This window comes from Schistocerca gregaria, chromosome 7 (assembly GCF_023897955.1).
Source record: "Schistocerca gregaria isolate iqSchGreg1 chromosome 7, iqSchGreg1.2, whole genome shotgun sequence".
In the NCBI taxonomy this organism is placed as follows: Eukaryota; Metazoa; Arthropoda; class Insecta; order Orthoptera; family Acrididae; genus Schistocerca; species Schistocerca gregaria.
The window spans coordinates 545,404,787-545,424,622 of record NC_064926.1 but is presented as its reverse complement, the minus strand read 5'-3'; the positions used below and the strand labels follow the sequence as shown (position 1 = coordinate 545,424,622).

Genomic DNA, 19,836 nt, shown 5'->3' with positions numbered 1-19,836 from the left:
AATCGAGCAAAGAGGGGAAAATACCAATGTGTGCATTGGGGCAGAGGGCAGAGCACAATGAACATGACGGGATATGAATAGGGAGGAGGTTAGAGAACAGAGTAAGTGGAGGGTTTGGGGACAGAAGTTATTGTAGGCTGAAGTCGAGATAATTTTGGGAGCAGAGAATGTGTTGTAAGGATAGCTCCCATCTGTGCAGTAATTATTAAAATCAAGCATGTTGTGTTCAGCTGCATATTGTGCTAAAAGATGGTCAACTTCGTCTTGGCTGCAGTTTGGTGGTGGCCATTGCAGCTGAGTGGTAGTCATACGGATATAAAAAGCTGTGCAGTGACTGCAGCAGATCTGGTACTTAACGTGTCTGCTTTCGCAAGTGACCTGGCCACTGAGGGGGTAGGATACGCCTGTGAGAGAACTGGAATAGGAAGTGCTGGGGGGATTGATTGATTAGGTCTTGCACCTGGTTCTTCTACAGGGATATGATCCCTGTGGCAAGGGGTTTGATTTGGAAGTGGCATAGGGATGGGCTAGGATGCTGTGGAGGTTGGGTGGATGACAAATCACCACTTTAGGAGTGGTGGGAAGGATCTTGGGTAGGATATCCTTTATTTCAAGGCATGATGATAGATAATCAAAGCCCTGATGAAAGATGTGGTTTCATTGTTCCAGTCTAGGGTTATGTTGGGTAACAAAGGAGGTCCTCATTTTTTTTGTAGCTTATTATTGGGGGGCTGTCGGAGGATTGAGAGTTTATGGGGATATGACACAGGAAATATTTTTAGCACGCTAGGTCTAGGGCATAGTGCCTCTCTGTGAAGGCCTTAGTAAGACCTTCAGTATACTGGCCAAGGAAGTTCTTAGTCACTGGGGGTGCACCATCCTCAGTTGGCCCGACTGTATGGGAGGTGTTTTTTGGTGTGTGTGTGTGTGTGTGTGTGTGTGTGTGTGTGTGTGTGTGGATGGATGGATGGGTGGGTGGGATGGCAGCTGTCAAAGTGCAAGTTTGGCAGTTTGGTTCCATGTGGACAGAGGTGTGGATGGAGCCATCAGAGAGACGATTGTCAATGTCCAGGGAGGTTGCGTGCTCAGTTGAGGAGGACCTGGTGAAAAGAACATGTTGATGATGTGAAAAAATGAGAATAGGGTGTCTTGGCCCTGAGCCCTAGTCCATGTTGCTGCTTCTGTTTCACAGTTGCATTCTGGTCAGAACACCGGAGGTAGCTGTCACAAGTGTATGAGATGTGCTTATTTTTATGAATATGTGTGTGTGTGTGTGTGTGTGTGTGTGTGTGTGTGTGTGTGTGTTTCTGAAAAAGGCTTCGGCTTGAAGCTCATATGTAATCGTCTTTTCTTCATGCTTCCCTGCAACTCAACGAGTAATGTTTACAGTGAACAGCAATCTATTCTTTTCAAAATATTTTTAATATTCCAAGCTGGACTTTCAATTGTTTGTTTTTACTTTGACCTAAGCTATTTCTCTCTCACTAATGCTAGATAGCTGCTGTTTATCTCCCAATAGTTGCTTAATAGCAATTAAATTAGAATTTTCCATGATAGTACGTACCGACATCTGCAAGTGCTGAATAATAGTACATTACTACTACTTTTCATATGACTACAATGAGTGCTGTTACTTGCCATATACCGTGGTGTGCAAATCTTAGGACAAAAGTAACTTTCATGTGATGAGTTACTGCCAAGTAATGTAGCTCAGTGGAACTCGGAACATAGATAGAAAGAACTGCTACAGTATAGAACAGGAGGTAACTGAAAAAAAAAAATACGCAATGAGATGAACAGAAATGACACTTTCATTCAAAACTGTAATTAAACTGATGTCATCATGACTTACGATGGTTCCAAGGACATTACGAAAGAACTGTACAAAGATAACTGCTTACAGTCATCAGATATTTACAGTAAAACATCTTGAGCCTTCAGCAGTACAAGTGCAACCTTATTTCTCATTACAAGCATCATTACTGAAGGACATGTCATTTTGCTTTTTCAATGTACGTCTTCCCCTCGCCCCCCCCCCCCCCCCCCCCTTCCCAGTTACGATGCTTGTAATAAGTGAAACCAATTGAGAAATGAAGTCGCATATGCACACATTAAGAATCAGGCTGCATTAATTCAAACATTACAAAAGGTGGGGCATGGTTCTTAATAGGGATAGGGTGTGTGACAACCAAGGATGCTGGTGCGTGCTCTTGCATGTGTTCCCATGCTGACCACAAAGTTGTTAAGGAGTTCTTTCAATAGGGTGTTCCATACCTCCACCGGTGTAGTTGACAACTGCTAGATAGTCATTGGTTCATGTGGACATGCTGCAGCATGTCTCCCCAAAGCATTCAAACTGTGCTCAAAGGGACATAAGTTGGGAGAACGGGCGGGCCAGTCCATTCGCCAAATATTCTCTCGTTCCGCCTGCACTGTGCAATGTTATCGTGCATTGTCATCCATAAAAATGAAATCAGAGCCAAGAGCACCCATAAAGAGATGCACCTGTGGAAGGAGTACACTGTCACAATAACACTGATTGATGAGTGTATCATGTTCAAAGATTTGTAGGTCAGTACACATATGCAACATTATGCCTCCACACACCATAACACGTGGACTACATAAACGATGAGTTTTGTCAATATTCTTGGTTATATTATGTGTTCCCACATCTTGACATATGTAAGTTAATTCAGCATTGTCGCATGTGATCGTTGTGGTGGTCCAGGTGTTATGGTATGGGGAGGCATAATGTTGCGTGGGCATTCTGCCCTCTAAATCTTGGAACCTGGTACACTGACCAGCCAGTGTTATTGTGACACTGTACGCTTTTTGACGGGTGCATTCAGCCCTGACTTCATTTTTATGGATGACAATGTGTGATCGCATCAAACAGTGCAGGTGGAGGAGCTCTAGGAATGAGAAGATAATTGGTGAATGGATTGCTTGCCTGTTTTCCCTACTTAAATCCCATTGTGCATACATGGTAACCGATTGGGAAATGTATTCCAGCAAGGACCGTACAGCAGTTGTTAGGTGTGTTGGTGGATGAATGGAATGTCCTACCACAAGAATTCCTTACAAGCCTTGTGGCCTGCATAGGAGCATGTTGCAGAATATGCATTGCCATCACACCATGCCTATCCTTTTGTACTGTACAGGAGACCATCGTAAATCACAATGACTTCAGTGTAATTATTGTGTTTGAATAAAAGTGTGATTACTGTTCTCCTCTTTGTGTATTTCTTTCAGTTACCTTTTGTACTATATTGTAGCAGCTCTTTCTAGGTACTGTCTAAGTTTCACTGAGCTATCTTACTTGGCAGTGACACATGCTTATCTTATTTTTGTCCTCAAGTTCTGCACACCAGTGCAGAAATTTTTAATCCTTGAATCTAGATGATCAGGTAATTTGTAGGAGGATAACTAATGAAATATGTTTTTAATTTTGAATAGATCATTTTTCAATGTCTTGTTTTATGTTGGATGGAATGTTGTTGAACACCTTTCTGCCATATTACATAACAGCACAGTGAACCTTAAATAAATAGGCAAATATTTACATGAAAACTATTTTTTGCAGTTTCTGTTGTAACTGTGCAAATCACAGTTCAGGTGAAACTTGTTTTTCATTATCATCAATGAAAACTATTTCTACATCTACATCTATACTCCGCAAGCCACCTGACGGTGGGTGGCGGAGGGTGCCTTGAGTACCCCTATCGGTTCTCCCTTCTATTCCAGTCTCATATTGTTCGTGGAAAGAAAGATTGTTGGTATGCCTCTGTGTGGGATCTAATCTCTCTGATTTTATCCTCATGGTCTCTTCGCGAGATATACATAGGAGGGAGCAATATACTACTCGATTCCTCGGTGAAGGTATGTTCTTGAAACTTCAACAAAAGCCCATACCGAGCTACTGAGCGTCTCTCTGCTAGAGTATTCCACTGGAGTCTATCTATCATCTCCGTAACACTTTCACGATTACTAAATGATCCTGTAATGAAGCGTGCTGCTCTCCGTTGGATCTTCCCTCTCTCTTCTATCAATCCTATCTGGTATAGGTCACACACCGGTGAGCAGTTTTCAAGAAGTGGGCGAACAAGTGTACTGTAACCTACTTCCTTTGTTTTCGGAGTGCATTTCCTTAGGATTCTTTCAATGAATCTCACTCTGGCATCTGCTTTACCAATGATTAATTTTATATGGTCATTCCGTTTCAGATCACTCCTAATGCCTATTCCCAGATAATTTATGGAATTAACTGCTTCCAGGTCCTGACTGCTATATTGTAGCTAAATGATAAAGGTTCTTTTTTCTATGTATTCACAGCACATTACACTTGTCTACATTGAGATTCAATTGCCATTCCCTGCACCATTCGTCAATTCGTTGCAGATCCTCCTGCATTTCAGTACAATTTTCCATTCTTACAACCTCTCGATATACTATAACATCATCCGCAAAAAGCCTCGGTGAACTTCTGATGTTTCCCACTAGGTCATTTATGTATATTTTGATTAGCAAGGGTGCTACGACACTCCCCTGCAGCACACCTAAAAGCACTCTTACTTCGGAAGACTTCTCTCCATTGAGAATGACATGCTGTATTCTGTTATCTAGGAACCCTTCAATCCAATCTCACAATTGGTCTGATAGTTACTTTGTTCATTAAATGACTGTGGGGAACTGTATCAAATGCCTTGAGGAAGTCAAGAAACACGGCATCTACCTGGGAACCCATGTCTATGGCCCTCTGAGTCTCATGGACGAATAGCACAAGCTGGGTTTCACACAATCATCTTTTTCAAAACCCATACTGATTTCTACAGAGTAGATTTCTAGTCTCCAGAAAAGTCATTATACTCGAACATAATACGTGTTCCAAAATTCTACAACTGATCGACATTAGAGATATAGGTCTGTAGTTCTGCATATCTGTTCGACGTCCCTTCTTGAAAACGAGGATGACCTGTGCCCTTTTTCAATCTTTTGGAACGCCACGCTCTTCTAGAGACCTACGGTACACCGCTGCAAGAAGGGGCAAGTTCCTTTGCTTACTCTGTGTAAAGTTGAACTGGTATCCCATCAGGTCCAGCGGCCTTTCCTCTTTTGAGCGATTTTAATTGTTTTTCTATCCCTTTGTCATCTATTTCGATATCTGCCATTCTGTCATCTGTGCGACAATCTAGAGAAGGAACTACAGTGCAGTCTTCCTCTGTGAAACAGCTTTGGAAAAAGACATTTAGTAATTTGGCCTTTAGTCTGTCATTCTCTGTTTCAGTACCATTTTGGTCACAGAGTGTCTGGACATTTTGTTTTGATCCACCTACCGCTTTGACGTAAGACCAAGATTTCTTAGAATATTCTGCCAAGTCAGTACACAGAACTTTACTTTTGAATTCATTGAACGTTTATCACATAGCCTTCCTCAACTACATTTCGCTTTGTGTAATTTTTGTTTGTCTGCAATGCTTTGGCTATGTTTATGTTTGCTGTGAAGTTCCTTTTGCTTCCGCAGCAGTTTTCTAACTCGTTTGTTGTACCACAGTGGCTCTTTTCCATCTCTTACGGTCTTGCTTGGGACATACTCATCTAATGTATAATGTACTACGGTTTTGAACTTTGTCCACTGATCCTCAACACTATCTGTACTTGAGATAAAACTTTTGTGTTGATCTGTCAAGTACTCTGAAATCTGCTTTTTATCACTTTTGCTAAACAGAAAAATCTTCCTACCTTTTTTAATATTTCTATTTACTGCTGAAATCATCGATGCAGTAACCGCTTTATGGTCGGTAATTCTCTGTTCTGCGTTAACTGTTCCAAATAGTTCGGGTCTGTTTGTCATCAGAAGGTCTAATATGTTATCACCTCGAGTCGGTTTTCTGTTTAACTGCTCAAGGTAGTTTTCAGATAATTAAGGAATAAATGTAATGGGAACTAACTGGAAAAATCCAGAGATCCTTTAGAAGGCATCTGTGGCATCCACAGTTATCTACTCTACATGATATTCTTATTGCCCACTTCTGAGTGAACAGTTTATTTACTTTGGATGCACTCCCCAGAATATAATTGTGTCAGACAACGATGAGTGAAAGTGTGTAAGATAAGCGAACACTCTTGTCTTTATGTCAACACACTGACTCATACTACAAAGGCAGTATGTGATTAGCCGAACTTCTTGTTTAGTTTATCTACGTATTGACTCATTTAACATGTTATACACTTTGAACCTTTGGCAAGTACTTCAGCGATGTCTGCTGTAACACGTCCTGCATTTGTCATCTGCACTGTTCTGTGAAAATAACACATTGATCTGTGCACATAGTAGCTTGACCTTGGTTGTGCGGTCATCATAATTGGCACACACTGCAAATGTCTGTGGTGGTGTGGCAATGGTGCACTGTGCTGCAGTTACATTAAACTATGCTGGAACGTGGCTTCTTGTACACGATCTGCCAATCCCCTTACTGCGTCCAACAACATGTTTTTCCGAGTTGATCACCTTAGCTTGCAGTGGTAACCTGCTGCTCCACAGCAAGCACAGTAGATTGTCTGGAACCATGTTAGTATCCACCTTACTGCTCTAAATACTGTGAGTGTTTCCGGTATTGTATGACCTTTTGCACGAGCATCTGGTGTATCTGGTCCTCTTGGGAGGCTGCAACCTGTCGTATCAGCTCGGACGTCAGTGTAGTGTAGGGTTCGTCCTGATGGTGCGGTGATAACGTCCTGCACTGTGGCTGCATAGTGATGGTGTAATTGGCTCGCCATGAGCGCGCGTTTTTCCATGTCTGAGTAATTCATGCGTAATTGAAGCTTGAAGCTTGCTTCTATCTGCACTAACTGTAGAATCGGTTTATGAGGCCAGAACGGAGATAGGTTGACAGCTAGAGAAGAAATGTTTGGTTCTTCTGACATCTCACTGTATTGTTAAAGGAATAAACTTGTGTGGTTATTTTCCACTCCAGACCACATCAGGGCCACCATTTATCAGTTAACTTGGTTGACTGAATTTTGCCTTTATAACTATAACAAAACAAAACCAGAGAATAGCACAGCTGCACCAAGGCACAACACAGTGCTCCTGGCAGTTGTGTGCATAATAGGGGCGGTGCAGTAGTTAACTTCTGCACTGTCCCTATTATGCACACAACACGGAACATACTCGTGCCCTCATCTTCCATGATACAGCAGATCGTGGTGCTAGCAGATGTCACTGAAGTAGTCTCTTAAAACCTAAGAAATGTTACATTGTGTGTTTCATTTTGTGTATGACCATTATTGTCTACTTCTGGTGCTTAAAGGCCACTATTGCCAATAAAGATACCAGTTTTTGTGGAACAAACTTGGGTAGACTTTTATGCCCAGTCACATAGATGATCATCACAGCTCAGTTCTGCAAGACCAGTGGTGTATCGTCACACGCCAAGTTTATATTCCATCTACATCTACATCGGCAGAGGGCAAACCTGTGACCATTACATAAACCTATAAACCAAGTAAAATAATTAATGAAATGCTATCCTGAGTGTAACAATGTATTTACAGTATCTAGGTAACATTTTTTTTCCAAATCTCTTTGACAGACTGGGGTTTTTTTTTTTTTAGAAAATCTATGTAAGAGATCATTTTTAATTTGACTCAAATAATTAATTGCTGTTTTATGTTAACTTCCCTCCTTGGTATATAACTGGTGCTTGCAAAAAATTGACTTTCATTAAGATATTGAACTATTTCATTCACAATATTGGTGCTGCAATCCATGATTCATCATAGGTTTTGTGTTTGTAAAAAGAAAAGGATGTCTGCTTATACGACTACTTTAGAACAAGAGAACAGCCTTTAACATCATTTTCAGACACAAGGAAATGGAGTGGCCATAGTACAAAACATTGAGGCATGCGATATCTACAGTTAATGGCTTCTCTGCTGTATGTGGTGGAGAAAAACAACCTGGCAATAAGGTCAGGACAGGGTAGGAGATGTCAAATCGAGCAAACATTTTCCAGGTAATTTGGTCGGAAATGCATTGTTGCGGAGCCGCAGCTATAAAACGACAGCTAGTGAGCATTGAGGATGCAGAAGTTTGTTTTCTTGCCTCAACTGATAGGTGTTACACTGAAGATAATGGCTTGAACTGTACAGTGAGACAGGAGAACTTAATTAAACTTTCTATGATAGATGCGAATTTTCTGTGATAATACTCAACTGCTAAAAAAGCTATGCAAAAAGTACTGTAAGGCTATTATCACTCAGTCAGACAAAACCTTATAGTTGAACCTACACAGACTTGTGTGCTTATCAGATGAACTTCCACACACTTGCCACTGACTGACTATCTTTTTATAGTCCTACCTCTGAACTGTAGTTACCTGCAAAACTTTACTTGACTCAACATTCTCTGTCTTGTTGTAACCTTAACATTGTGCTGTTTTTCTCCACCATATATATAAATCTTGCAGCTCTTAGAACTACAAACTGTTTCCTGTTTGCTTGGTAAGATTTTATCATGACATCAGATGTACCGGTGAACTAAAATGAACTAATGTCTTACATGTATTTGCGAACTGAGAGCAAAAAAAAAATTGTAGTTCATTGTTGCAGGCAACGTGTTGAAGGAACTTGTTGAACCTAACGGCGCTGTGATTTTCACTCGCTGCTTCCAGCTTGGTGATCCTACTATTAGTACACTGGAGTTGTGGGGTGCTGAATACCAGGAGAATGATGCATTTTTATGTCGTCCAGAAGATGTGCCGTTAGCGCAGCAGATAGCTAACCGAGAGAGGTGTCCCATCAACTTTGTTGGTACTGTTCTTGACAATGGAAAGGTGGGATTTTATACTTATTTCTCATCCAGAATAAATGTTTTAATTAACTAAGATACCTTTCTTGGAATACCTGAAGAGTACAAGTAAGCACAGATACACTCTCCAACGCCAAACAGCTGCAAATGAAAATATCAAAACTTCAACCAATGTATGGAAATATTTCTAGTTTTATGCATTTTCAAAGAAACTTTTATCTCATGTCAGTTTAATGTCCAGAGTACTTCTTTCCTTATTCATATAAAAATAAATAATTATGACTGTGTTTTGAAATAATGTATACACAACATACTAATTTATCACACAAGTATATTTCACGGGAATGTATATGCAAATTATACCTTTAGTGACTACTTCAGGTTATGCATAATGACATGTGTTGATCCATATGATGAGGCTCAGTTTTTGTTTTTACAGAAGTTACAGGAACACCATTGTGTGGTTTCTTGTGTCTGCTGTTGAACAAAAACAATGTTGAGTAGAGCACATATTCAGCAAACTAGCAGGCTCTTGACATTTGTGCAAATAAATCTGTTGTTCCTCCAGTAAATTGATCTTTTTTGTGCTGTGAAGGATACTAGGGATTTTGTGTATTTTCCGATCTGCAAATATGTGGCTATTGATTGATTCTAAATGCATCAAAAAGTTGGAGAAAGTCTTCTTCAAAAATTATTCTTGTTTGTCCTGTATAATATGCAGAACAATTTTCAGATCTGACTAAAGTGTCGGCTATTATTTCATTTTTTTTTTTTATATATATATGTGTATGCTCATGTGTGTTAGCGAAGGATTCTAAGCCAGCGAAAAACTTCAACACCACCTAATATAATACCTTGTAATTATTAGAGCTCACCCTTTGTTTCAAACTAGTTTATGTTGCCATATTGGTAAGAAATACCTCTATAATGGATTTTTATTGCAATTTTCATATATGCACTATAGATCATGTAAAAGGACACATCTAAATGTCATGAAAACCTAAACATCTATTGGTCGTTCCACCGAATACAAAATGCCATCATGCATATTTAACATATAGTTATTTTGTGTCTACAGCAGAATTTATACTGGGTGTGTCTCTGAAGCATTGTAATGTGTATTTTCTATGGTGTTTCAACAGATATTTGCAATTTCATTTTTGCTATGTGTAGCTGAGTCAGTCCTAACACATACTACTCACCATTCATCCTTTCATTCGTTCTTGTGTGTTACACTGCACCCTGTGTCAATGGACAATGTCCACACTGGAGCACTTGAATCTGTCCATAAATACCTAATTCTTCAAAATAGAGATTTGGCTTTTCAGTTTCCTCTTATGCTCCCAAAACTTTTTCATTATTTGTGACCTGGCTGCCCTTTGCTCATTATTTAAGGCATATTTATGTTTTCATTTTAATTTATGTTTTCATTTTAATATTTTTTATTGTTTTCATTTTAATAATGTTAGTTTAAGTCTCAAGTCTCTTTTCCTCAGAATGACTTTACAGTCGTTGTTTTCAGTTTGTTGCATTGTTTTATTCAACTCTTCAAAATCATCCTGGACATCTGTGGACCATTCATTCTTGGCTTTGTTTTTCCAAAAGTAGTTGAACAGTTGTTTAACTAGTCTGATTTCTGACAATCTTGATATTTGACAGAAAAAGGCAAGCCACCTTTTCACATTATATGTGTTACTGATTGATTACCCCAATACACCACTTTCTTAGGCAGCAGTCTCCATTGCTCTTCAGTTTCTTGTTTTTGTATTGAAGATTGTTCTAATGATTCTTTTCTCATTATCTGTTGTTGGTTTGGTGAACAACTAATGTTTCATTTGTGTAAATTGCTTCAGGTTTAACAACAGAATAGCAGTGTTTGAATCTGACGTTCATTGAGAGGGGTTTCTTCTTGTTGGTTGGCCAGGTGTTTTTTTGTGCCCATTTCAGTTGTGTTGTTCTGCATCCTATAGAGGCCTCCATGGTAGAGTTCCAGGTCATGATTTCAGCAAAAATTAGATCTTATTTACAGTCTTATTTGTTTGTTATTGCTCAGTCGAACAGCTAGTGTTTCAGCCTTGAAAACTGGCACCATTTCCTTTTTTGTTCTAATGAAATTTACTCTCCGACTTCTGCTGCTACTTAGCTCCTCAACCCCATCCCCCACCACAAGTACTTCAATTTTAAGTTAAGCTGCCAGGTAACAATAGCTTTAGGATGCCCAGAAGGTTCAGTGTAAGATTGAAAGAAAGGTCTCCCACAGGTGATAGTATTAAAATCGTAATGGTAAAGAGCCGGAGCATTAACATCAAAGTGAGAAAGTTTGAAGTGCTCATGAAAAGCAGTGAAGCCCACATAAAGTAAGTACAGAAAGCTGGTTGGAACCTGAAATAGATAGCAGTGAGATTTTTGGGGAAAATAGGCAAACGGGAAATGGAGATTGTGTATTTGTCACAGTAAACAGGAAACTCAAATCTACCAAGATAGGGCACTTTACGTGCCACTCTCAATACCTTCCCTTTCCTGTTCCAGTCGCGTATGGTTCGCGGGAAGAACAACTGTCTGAAAGCCTCCAAGCGCACTATAATCTCTCTAATTTTACATTCGTGTTCTCCTCGGGAGGTATAAGTAGGGGGAAACAATATACACTCCTGGAAATGGAAAAAAGAACACATTGACACCGGTGTGTCAGACCCACCATACTTGCTCCGGACACTGCGAGAGGGCTGTACAAGCAATGATCACACGCACGGCACAGCGGACACACCAGGAACCGCGGTGTTAGCCGTCGAATGGTGCTAGCTGCGCAGCATTTGTGCACCGCCGCCGTCAGTGTCAGCCAGTTTGCCGTGGCATACGGAGCTCCATCGCAGTCTTTAACACTGGTAGCATGCCGCGACAGCGTGGACGTGAACCGTATGTGCAGTTGACGGACTTTGAGCGAGGGCGTATAGTGGGCATGCGGGAGGCCGGGTGGACGTACCGCCGAATTGCTCAACACGTGGGGTGTGAGGTCTCCACAGTACATCGATGTTGTCGCCAGTGGTCGGCGGAAGGTGCACGTGCCCCGTCGACCTGGGACCGGACCGCACCGACGCACGGATGCACGCCAAGACCGTAGGATCCTACGCAGTGCCGTAGGGGACCGCACCGCCACTTCCCAGCAAATTAGGGACACTGTTGCTCCTGGGGTATCGGCGAGGACCATTCGCAACCGTCTCCATGAAGCTGGGCTACGGTCCCGCACACCGTTAGGCCGTCTTTCGCTCACGCCCCAGCATCGGGCAGCCCGCCTCCAGTGGTGTCACGACAGGCGTGAATGGAGGGACGAATGGAGACGTGTCGTCTTCAGCGATGAGAGTCGCTTCTGCCTTGGTGCCAATGATGGTCGTATGCGTGTTTGGCGCCGTGCAGGTGAGCGCCACAATCAGGACTGCATACGACCGAGGCACACAGGGCCAACACCCGGCATCATGGTGTGGGGAGCGATCTCCTACACTGGCCGTACACCTCTGGTGATCGTCGAGGGGACACTGAATAGTGCACGGTACATCCAAACCGTCATCGAACCCATCGTTCTACCATTCCTAGACCGGCAAGGGAACTTGCTGTTCCAACAGGACAATGCACGTCCGCATGTATCCCGTGCCACCCAACGTGCCCTAGAAGGTGTAAGTCAACTACCCTGGCCAGCAAGATCTCCGGATCTGTCCCCCATTGAGCATGTTTGGGACTGGATGAAGCGTCGTCTTACGCGGTCTGCACATCCAGCACGAACGCTGGTCCAACTGAGGCGCCAGGTGGAAATGGCATGGCAAGCCGTTCCACAGGACTACATCCAGCATCTCTACGATCGTCTCCTTGGGAGAATAGCAGCCTGCATTGCTGCGAAAGGTGGATATACACTGTACTAGTGCCGACATTGTGCATGCTCTGTTGCCTGTGTCTATGTGCCTGTGGTTCTGTCAGTGTGATCATGTGATGTATCTGACCCCAGGAATGTGTCAATAAAGTTTCCCCTTCCTGGGACAATGAATTCACGGTGTTCTTATTTCAATTTCCAGGGGTGTATTTGATACCTCATCCACAAACACACCCTCTGGAAACCTGGCGAGCAAGCTACACCGCGGTGCAGAGTGCCTCTCTTTCAGAGTCTGCCACTTGAGTTTGTTAAACATCTCCATAACACTATCAAGGTTACCAAATAACCCTGTGACGAAACGCACCGCTCTTCTTTGGATCTTCTCTATCTCCTCCGTCAACCTGATCTGGTACTATCCCACACTGATGAGCAATACTCAAGTATAGGTCGAACGAGTGTTCTGTAAGCCACCTTCTTTGTTGATGGACTACATTTTCTAAGGACTCTCCCAATGAATCTCAACCTGGTACCCGCCTTACCAACAATTAATTTTATATGATCATTCCACTTCATATCGTTCTGCACACATACTCCCAGATATTTTACAGAAGTAACTGCTACCAGTGTTTGTTCCGCTATCATATAATCATACAACACAGGATCCTTCTTTCTATGTATTCGCAATACATTACATTTGTCTATGTTAAGGGTTAGTTGCCACTCCCTGCACCAAGTGCCTATCCGCTGCAGATCTTCCTGTATTTCGCTACAATTTTCTAATGCTGCAACTTCTCTATATACTATAGCATCATCCGCGAAAAGCCGCATAGAACTTCCGACACTACCTACTAGGTCATTTATATATATTGTGAAGAGCAGTGGTCCCATAACACTCCCCTGTGGCACGCCAGAGGTTACTTTAACGTCTGTAGACGTCTCTCCATTGATATCAACATGCTGTGTTCTGATTGCTAAAAACTCTTCAATCCAGCCACACAGCTGGTCTGATATTCCGTAGGCTCTTACTTTGTTTATCAGGCGACAGTGTGGAACTGTATTGAACGCCTTCCGGATGTCAAGAAAAATAGCATCTACCTGGGAGCCTGTATCTAATATTTTCTGGGTCTCATGAACAAATAAAGCAAGTTGGGTCTCACACAATCGCTGTTTCCGGAATCCATGTTGATTCCTACAGAGTAGATTCTGGGTTTCCAAAAACGACATGATACTCAAGCAAAACACATGTTCTAAAATTCTACAACAGATCGACGTCAGAGATATAGGTCTATAGTTTTGCGCATCTGCTTGACGACCCTTCTTGAAGACTGGGACTACCTGTGCTCTTTTCCAATCATTTGGAACCTTCCGTTCCCATAGAGACTTGAGGTACACGGCTGTTAGAAGGGGGGCAAGTTCTTTCACATACTCTGTGTAGAATCGAATTGGTATCCCATCAGGTCCAGTGGAATTTCCTCTGTTGCGTGATTCCAGTTGCTTTTCTATTCCTTGAACACTTATTTCGATGTCAGCCATTTTTTCGTTTGTGCGAGGATTTAGAGAAGAAACTGCAGTGCGGTCTTCCTCTGTGAAACAGCTTTGGAAAAAGGTGTTTAGTATTTCAGCTTTACGCGTGTCATCCTCTGTTTCAATGCCATCATCATCCCAGAGTGTCTGGATATGCTGTTTCGAGCCACTTACTGATTTAACGTAAGACCAGAACTTCTGTCAAGTCGGTACATAGAATTTTACTTTCGAATTCAATGAACGCTTCACGCATAGCCCTCCTTACGCTAACTTTGACATCGTTTAGCTTCTGTTTGTCTGAGAGGTTTTGGATGTGTTTAAACTTCGAGTGAAGCTCTCTTTGCTTTCACAGTAGTTTCCTAACTTTGTTGTTGTACCACGGTGAGTTTTTCCCGTCCCTCACAGTTTTACCCGGCACGTACCTGTCTAAAACGCATTTTACTATTGCCTTGAACTTTTTCCATAAACACTCTACATTGTCAGTGTCGGAACAGAAATTTTCATTTTGATCTGTTAGGTAGTTTGAAATCTGCCTTCTATTACTCTTGCTAAACAGATAAACCTTCCTCCCTTTTTTTATATTCCTGTTAACTTCCATATTCAGGGATGCTGCAACGGCCTTAAGATCACTGATTCCCTGTTCTGCACATACAGAGTCAAAAAGTCCGGGTCTGTTTGTTATCAGTAGGTCCAAGATGTTATCTCCACGAGTCAGTTCTCTGTTTAATTGCTCGAGGTAATTTTCGGATAGTGCACGCAGTATAATGTCACTCGATGCTCTGTCCCTTCCACCCATCCTAAACATCTGAGTGTCCCAGTCTATATATGGTAAATTGAAATCTCCACCTAAGACTATAACATGCTGAGAAAATTTATGTGAAATGTATTCCGAATTTTCTCTCAGTTGTTCTGCCACTAATGCTGCTGAGTCGGGAGGTTGGTAAAAGGAGCCAATTATTAACCTAGCTCGGTTGTTGAGTGTAACCTCCACCCATAATAATTCACAGGAACTATCCACTTCTACTTCACTACAGGATAAACTACTACTAACAGCGATGAACAGTCCATCACCAGTTGCATGCAGTCTATCCTTTCTAAACATCGTCTGTGTCTTTGTAAAAATTTCGGCAGAATTTATCTCTGGCTTCAGCCAGCTTTCTGTACCTATAACGATTTCAGCTTCGGTGCTTTCTATCAGCACTTGAAGTTCCGGTACTTTACCAAAGCAGCTTCGACAGTTTACAATTACAATACCAATTGCTGCTTGGTCCCCGCATGTCCTGACTTTGCCCTGCACCCTTTCAGGCTGTTGTACCCAAGGCCATCTAACGTAAAAAACTGCCCAACCCACGCCACACAACCCCTGCTACCTGTGTAGCCGCTTGTTGCGTGTAGTGGACTCCTGACCTATCCAGCGGAATGCGAAACCCCACCACCCTATGGCGCAAGTCGAGGAATCTGCAGCCCACACGGTCGCAGAACCGTCTCAGCCTCTGATTCAGACCCTCCACTCGGCTTTGTACCTAAGGTCCGCAGTCAGTCCTGTCGACGATGCTGCAGATGGTGAACTCTGCTTTCATCCCGCTAGCGAGACTGGCAGTCTTCACCAAATCAGATAGCTGCCGGAAGCCAGAGAGGTTTCCTCCAATCCATAGCGACACACATCATTGGTGCCGACATGAGTGACCACCTGCAGATGGGTGCACCCTGTACCCTTCATGGCATCCGGAAGGACCCTTTCCACATCTGGAATGACTCCCCCCGGTATGCACACAGTGTGCACATTGGTTTTCTTCCCCTCTCTTGCTGCCATATCCCTAAGGGGCCCCATTACGCGCCTGACGTTGGAGCTCCCAACTACCAGTAAGCCCACCCTCTGCGACTGCCCGGATCTTGCAGACTGAGGGGCAACCTCTGGAACAGGAGTGACCCTGCTGGTAGCTAAGCTACCGCCAGCATAGCCCCCAGGATCCAGACCGTGCAAATCTCCTCGCCTGCACGGACAGTGTTACTGTAAGGCAGTGTCCCCTGAGGAGGGGAATCTGAAAATCACCTAGTACAGATAGCCAGGTTGCAAGTCTTATTTCAGATGATGCCATATTGGGCAACTTGCGTGTCAGTGATGATGATGGGATGATGAGGACAACTCAACACGCAGTCCACGAGCGGAGAAAATCTCCAACTTGGCCGGGAATCCAACCTGGGCATGGTAGCAAATAGGTTACCACTCAGCTATGCAGGCGGACTGTGGAAACAATGATTACAAAAGTACAAAGGACAACTAAAACAAGCAGAAAGATAGATATATTCAGGAAACTAGATAAAAAAAAAAAACAGTAGAGTCAAATCTCAATGAGGGACTTGAAACTTCCAGGACAGGGCAGGAACATGTAGAGAAACTCTGGCTCAAGTTTAAAAGAAAAGGTCATCATGCACTGGATTGATATCTACCCAGAAGAACAGTTCGTAAAGGGAGGGAACCTCCATGGTATACAACCACTGTGAAGAAGCTTCCAAAGAAACGGAGATTACTGCATAATAGATGTAAAACAAAGTGTAAGGCTATAGATAGAGAGATGCTGCATGAAACGTGTTTGGCTGTCAAAATGTCTTCAGTGACTGTCGTAGCAAAGTATTGTCAAGTGATCTTTCACAAAAACAAAAATCTAGTTGTATGTAAAGGATGTTAGTGACACGAAAGTTAGTGTCCAGTAACTGAAATTGAGGGCACCAAAGTGAAAGCTGCAATGCTTAACTCAATTTTCAAATGTTCCTTTACAAAGGAAAACTCTGGAAAATTGCTTCAGTTTAATCCTTGTACCACTGAAAAGATAAATGAAATAAATGTTAGTGTCAATGGTGTTGAGAAAGAGCTGAAATCATTAAAATTGAACAAAGCTCCAGTCTACGATGGAATCCCTGTCAGCAGCAGCAGAATTTGTTGCTGATTTAGTCCCCCCCCCCCTTTTTTTTTACTATAATCTACCATAGATTCCTTGAACAGGAAACCCCACTAAGTTCTTGGAAAAAGCCACAGGTCACCACCATCTACAAGAAGGATAGTAGAAGTGATCCACAAACCTATCATCCAATATCCTTGATATAAATTTGTTCTAGAGTCTTAGAACATATTCTGAGCTCAAACGTAATAGAATGACCTCCTCAGTACCAAGCAGCGTGGATTTCGAAAACACCAATCATGTGAAACCCAGCTTGCACTTTTCCCATGTGACATACTGAAAGCTTTGGATCAAGGAAATTGGGTAGATGCAGTATTTCTTAGTTTCAGAAAAGCATTTGACTCATTACCACACCCACGGTTATTGTCAAATGTACGATCATATCAGGCATCAAGTGAAATTTGTGACTGGATTGAGGACTTTTTGATAAAGAGGACAAGCAAGTTATCTTGGATGGAGGATTATCATCATATGCTGAAGTAACTTTGGGTGTGCTCCAGGGAAGTGTGTGGCGACCCTTGCTATTCAATTTCTGTATTAATGACCTTGTAGACAATATTAATAGTAAAATCAGACTTTTTGTGCAGATGATGCAGTTATCTATAACGAAGTACTATCTGAAAGAAGCAGCATAAATATTCAGTCATATATTAATAAGATTTCAACATTGTGCAGAGATTGGCAGCTTTCTCTAAATGTTCAGAAATGTAAAATTTTGCAGCTCACAAAATGAAAAAAACGTAGTCTCCTATGACTATAATATCAGTGAGTCACTGTTGGAATCGGCCAACTCATACAAATACCTGGGTGTAACACTTTGTAGGGATATGAAATGGAATGAACATAGGTTCAGTTGTGGGGAAAGTAGGTGGTAGGCTTCAGTTTATTGGTAGAGGGAAGTGCAATCAGTCTACAAAAGAGATTGCTTACAAATTACTTGTGTGGCTGGTTGTAGAATATTGTTCCAATGTGTGGGATTCATACCAGATGGGAATAACGGGGGATACTGAAAGTATACAGAGAAGGGCAGCTCGAATGGTCATGGTTTTGTTTAATCCATGGGAGAGTGTCACATTGATATTGAAGGAACAGAACTGGGAGACTCGTGAAGATAGATGTAAACTATCCCAAGAAAGTCTATTAACAGAGTTTCAAGAACTGGCCTTAAATGAAGACTCTAGATATATATTACAATCCCCTACGTATCGCTTTCATAAGGAATGTGAGGACAAGATCAGAATAATTACTGCATGCACAGAAGCATTCAAACAATCATTCTTCCTGCAATCCATATGTGAATGGAACAGGAAGAAACCATAATAACTGGTACAATAGAATTTACCCTCTGTAATGCACCTCATGGCGGATTGCAGAGTACAGATGTAGATGTAGATGCAAATCACATGACTTTCTCCAAGGTGCAGCAAAAAGTGACGTTGAGACACCATCACCCTGTTGACAGCCAATTTGGATTTTGAATGGTTCAGACAGTTCATCTTTAAGTTTAACTTTTGATGTTTCTGATTTGGTATTCTGATAGGCTTATTACACACACACACACACACACACACACACACACATACACACACAGAGTATGTATTGGCTCAGATTACTGCAAACCAATAAGTATGTATGATCCTATCCTGCACCACATTCGCAAAGTTAGTGGCATCTCTTCTGCTGTCTGTAATCCTTCAGGGGACTTTGCTCTCCACAGCTCAGTTTGGCGAGCTTTTGTTGAAGTTGGAATTGTTGCTCTTGTAAGAACAAAAATTTTCCAGAATTCAAGTTGTGATGACTAAGCATAAATTGCAACCAATGGATGACTCTTGATGTATACTGTCAAACTCATTACTGAAGTCAATAAAAGTGATGACCTAAACTCTTGTTTCAGGCTATATGATGTTTCGTTATGCACATAAGACTGCCAGTCTGCTGCGACAGTTTTGAAGGGTATATTCATTTGCCCCTTCCATAGGTCTGCAACCATTCGATTCTCTCATGCTGCTTTGTAGTACCTGAGTGAACTAACTGCTTTAATAATTTTGTTGGTAATCTGGTGGTATAACCTTTTCCAGTAGAGTTTTATTTCTTGGAGGAAGACCAATCACTTGGTTCTTTTGATTTCTCACAGTTGAATAATGCTTTAAAGTAGGTGCTCTTTTGAGTCCTTACACTTGAGTACTGTATTTACTCGAATCTAAGCCGCACTTTTTTTCCGGTTTTTGTAATCCAAAAAAACCGCCTGCGGCTTAGAATCTAGTGCAAAGCAAGCAGAAGTTCTGAAAATTGTTGGTGGGTGCCGCCACAACTTACTTCTGCCGTCGAATATATGTAGCGCTACACAGGCATGCTTTGTAGATAATACTGGTGCCAAAACCTATGCGTCAGTAAGTAAATTTTTAAAAAAAGGTGGAAGACGAGCGTTTTTCTCCGCCTCGAGTTTCGACCACTGCATTTTCGTACATTATCCAACGAAGTAAATACAAATTCCGTATTGGTCATCTACGAATGTAGCAGCATTTCAATGTACTACGAAAACCCGACTGGCAAGACTGTTTGGGATGTTTGTCAATATGGCCAACATTACGTTCTGAATTTTTTCCTATCTGCGAGAAGAGATGGTTGTTAATAGGAACTTTTATAAATTGTGAATCACATGCAGTATTCTCGTCACCATA

General features: G+C 41.9%; 1 protein-coding gene across 2 annotated transcripts in view; it reads left to right on the top strand.

The window, feature by feature from the left end:
* LOC126281265 (phosphoribosylformylglycinamidine synthase) overlaps window positions 1-19,836 on the top strand; it is a 194,584-nt gene that overhangs the window by 92,810 nt on the left and 81,938 nt on the right. For both annotated transcript variants that reach the window (XM_049980080.1, XM_049980081.1), the window contains exon 12: window positions 8,614-8,837. In XM_049980080.1, coding sequence (XP_049836037.1) covers window positions 8,614-8,837 — 224 coding nt within the window. The remainder of the gene's footprint in view (window positions 1-8,613; window positions 8,838-19,836) is intronic.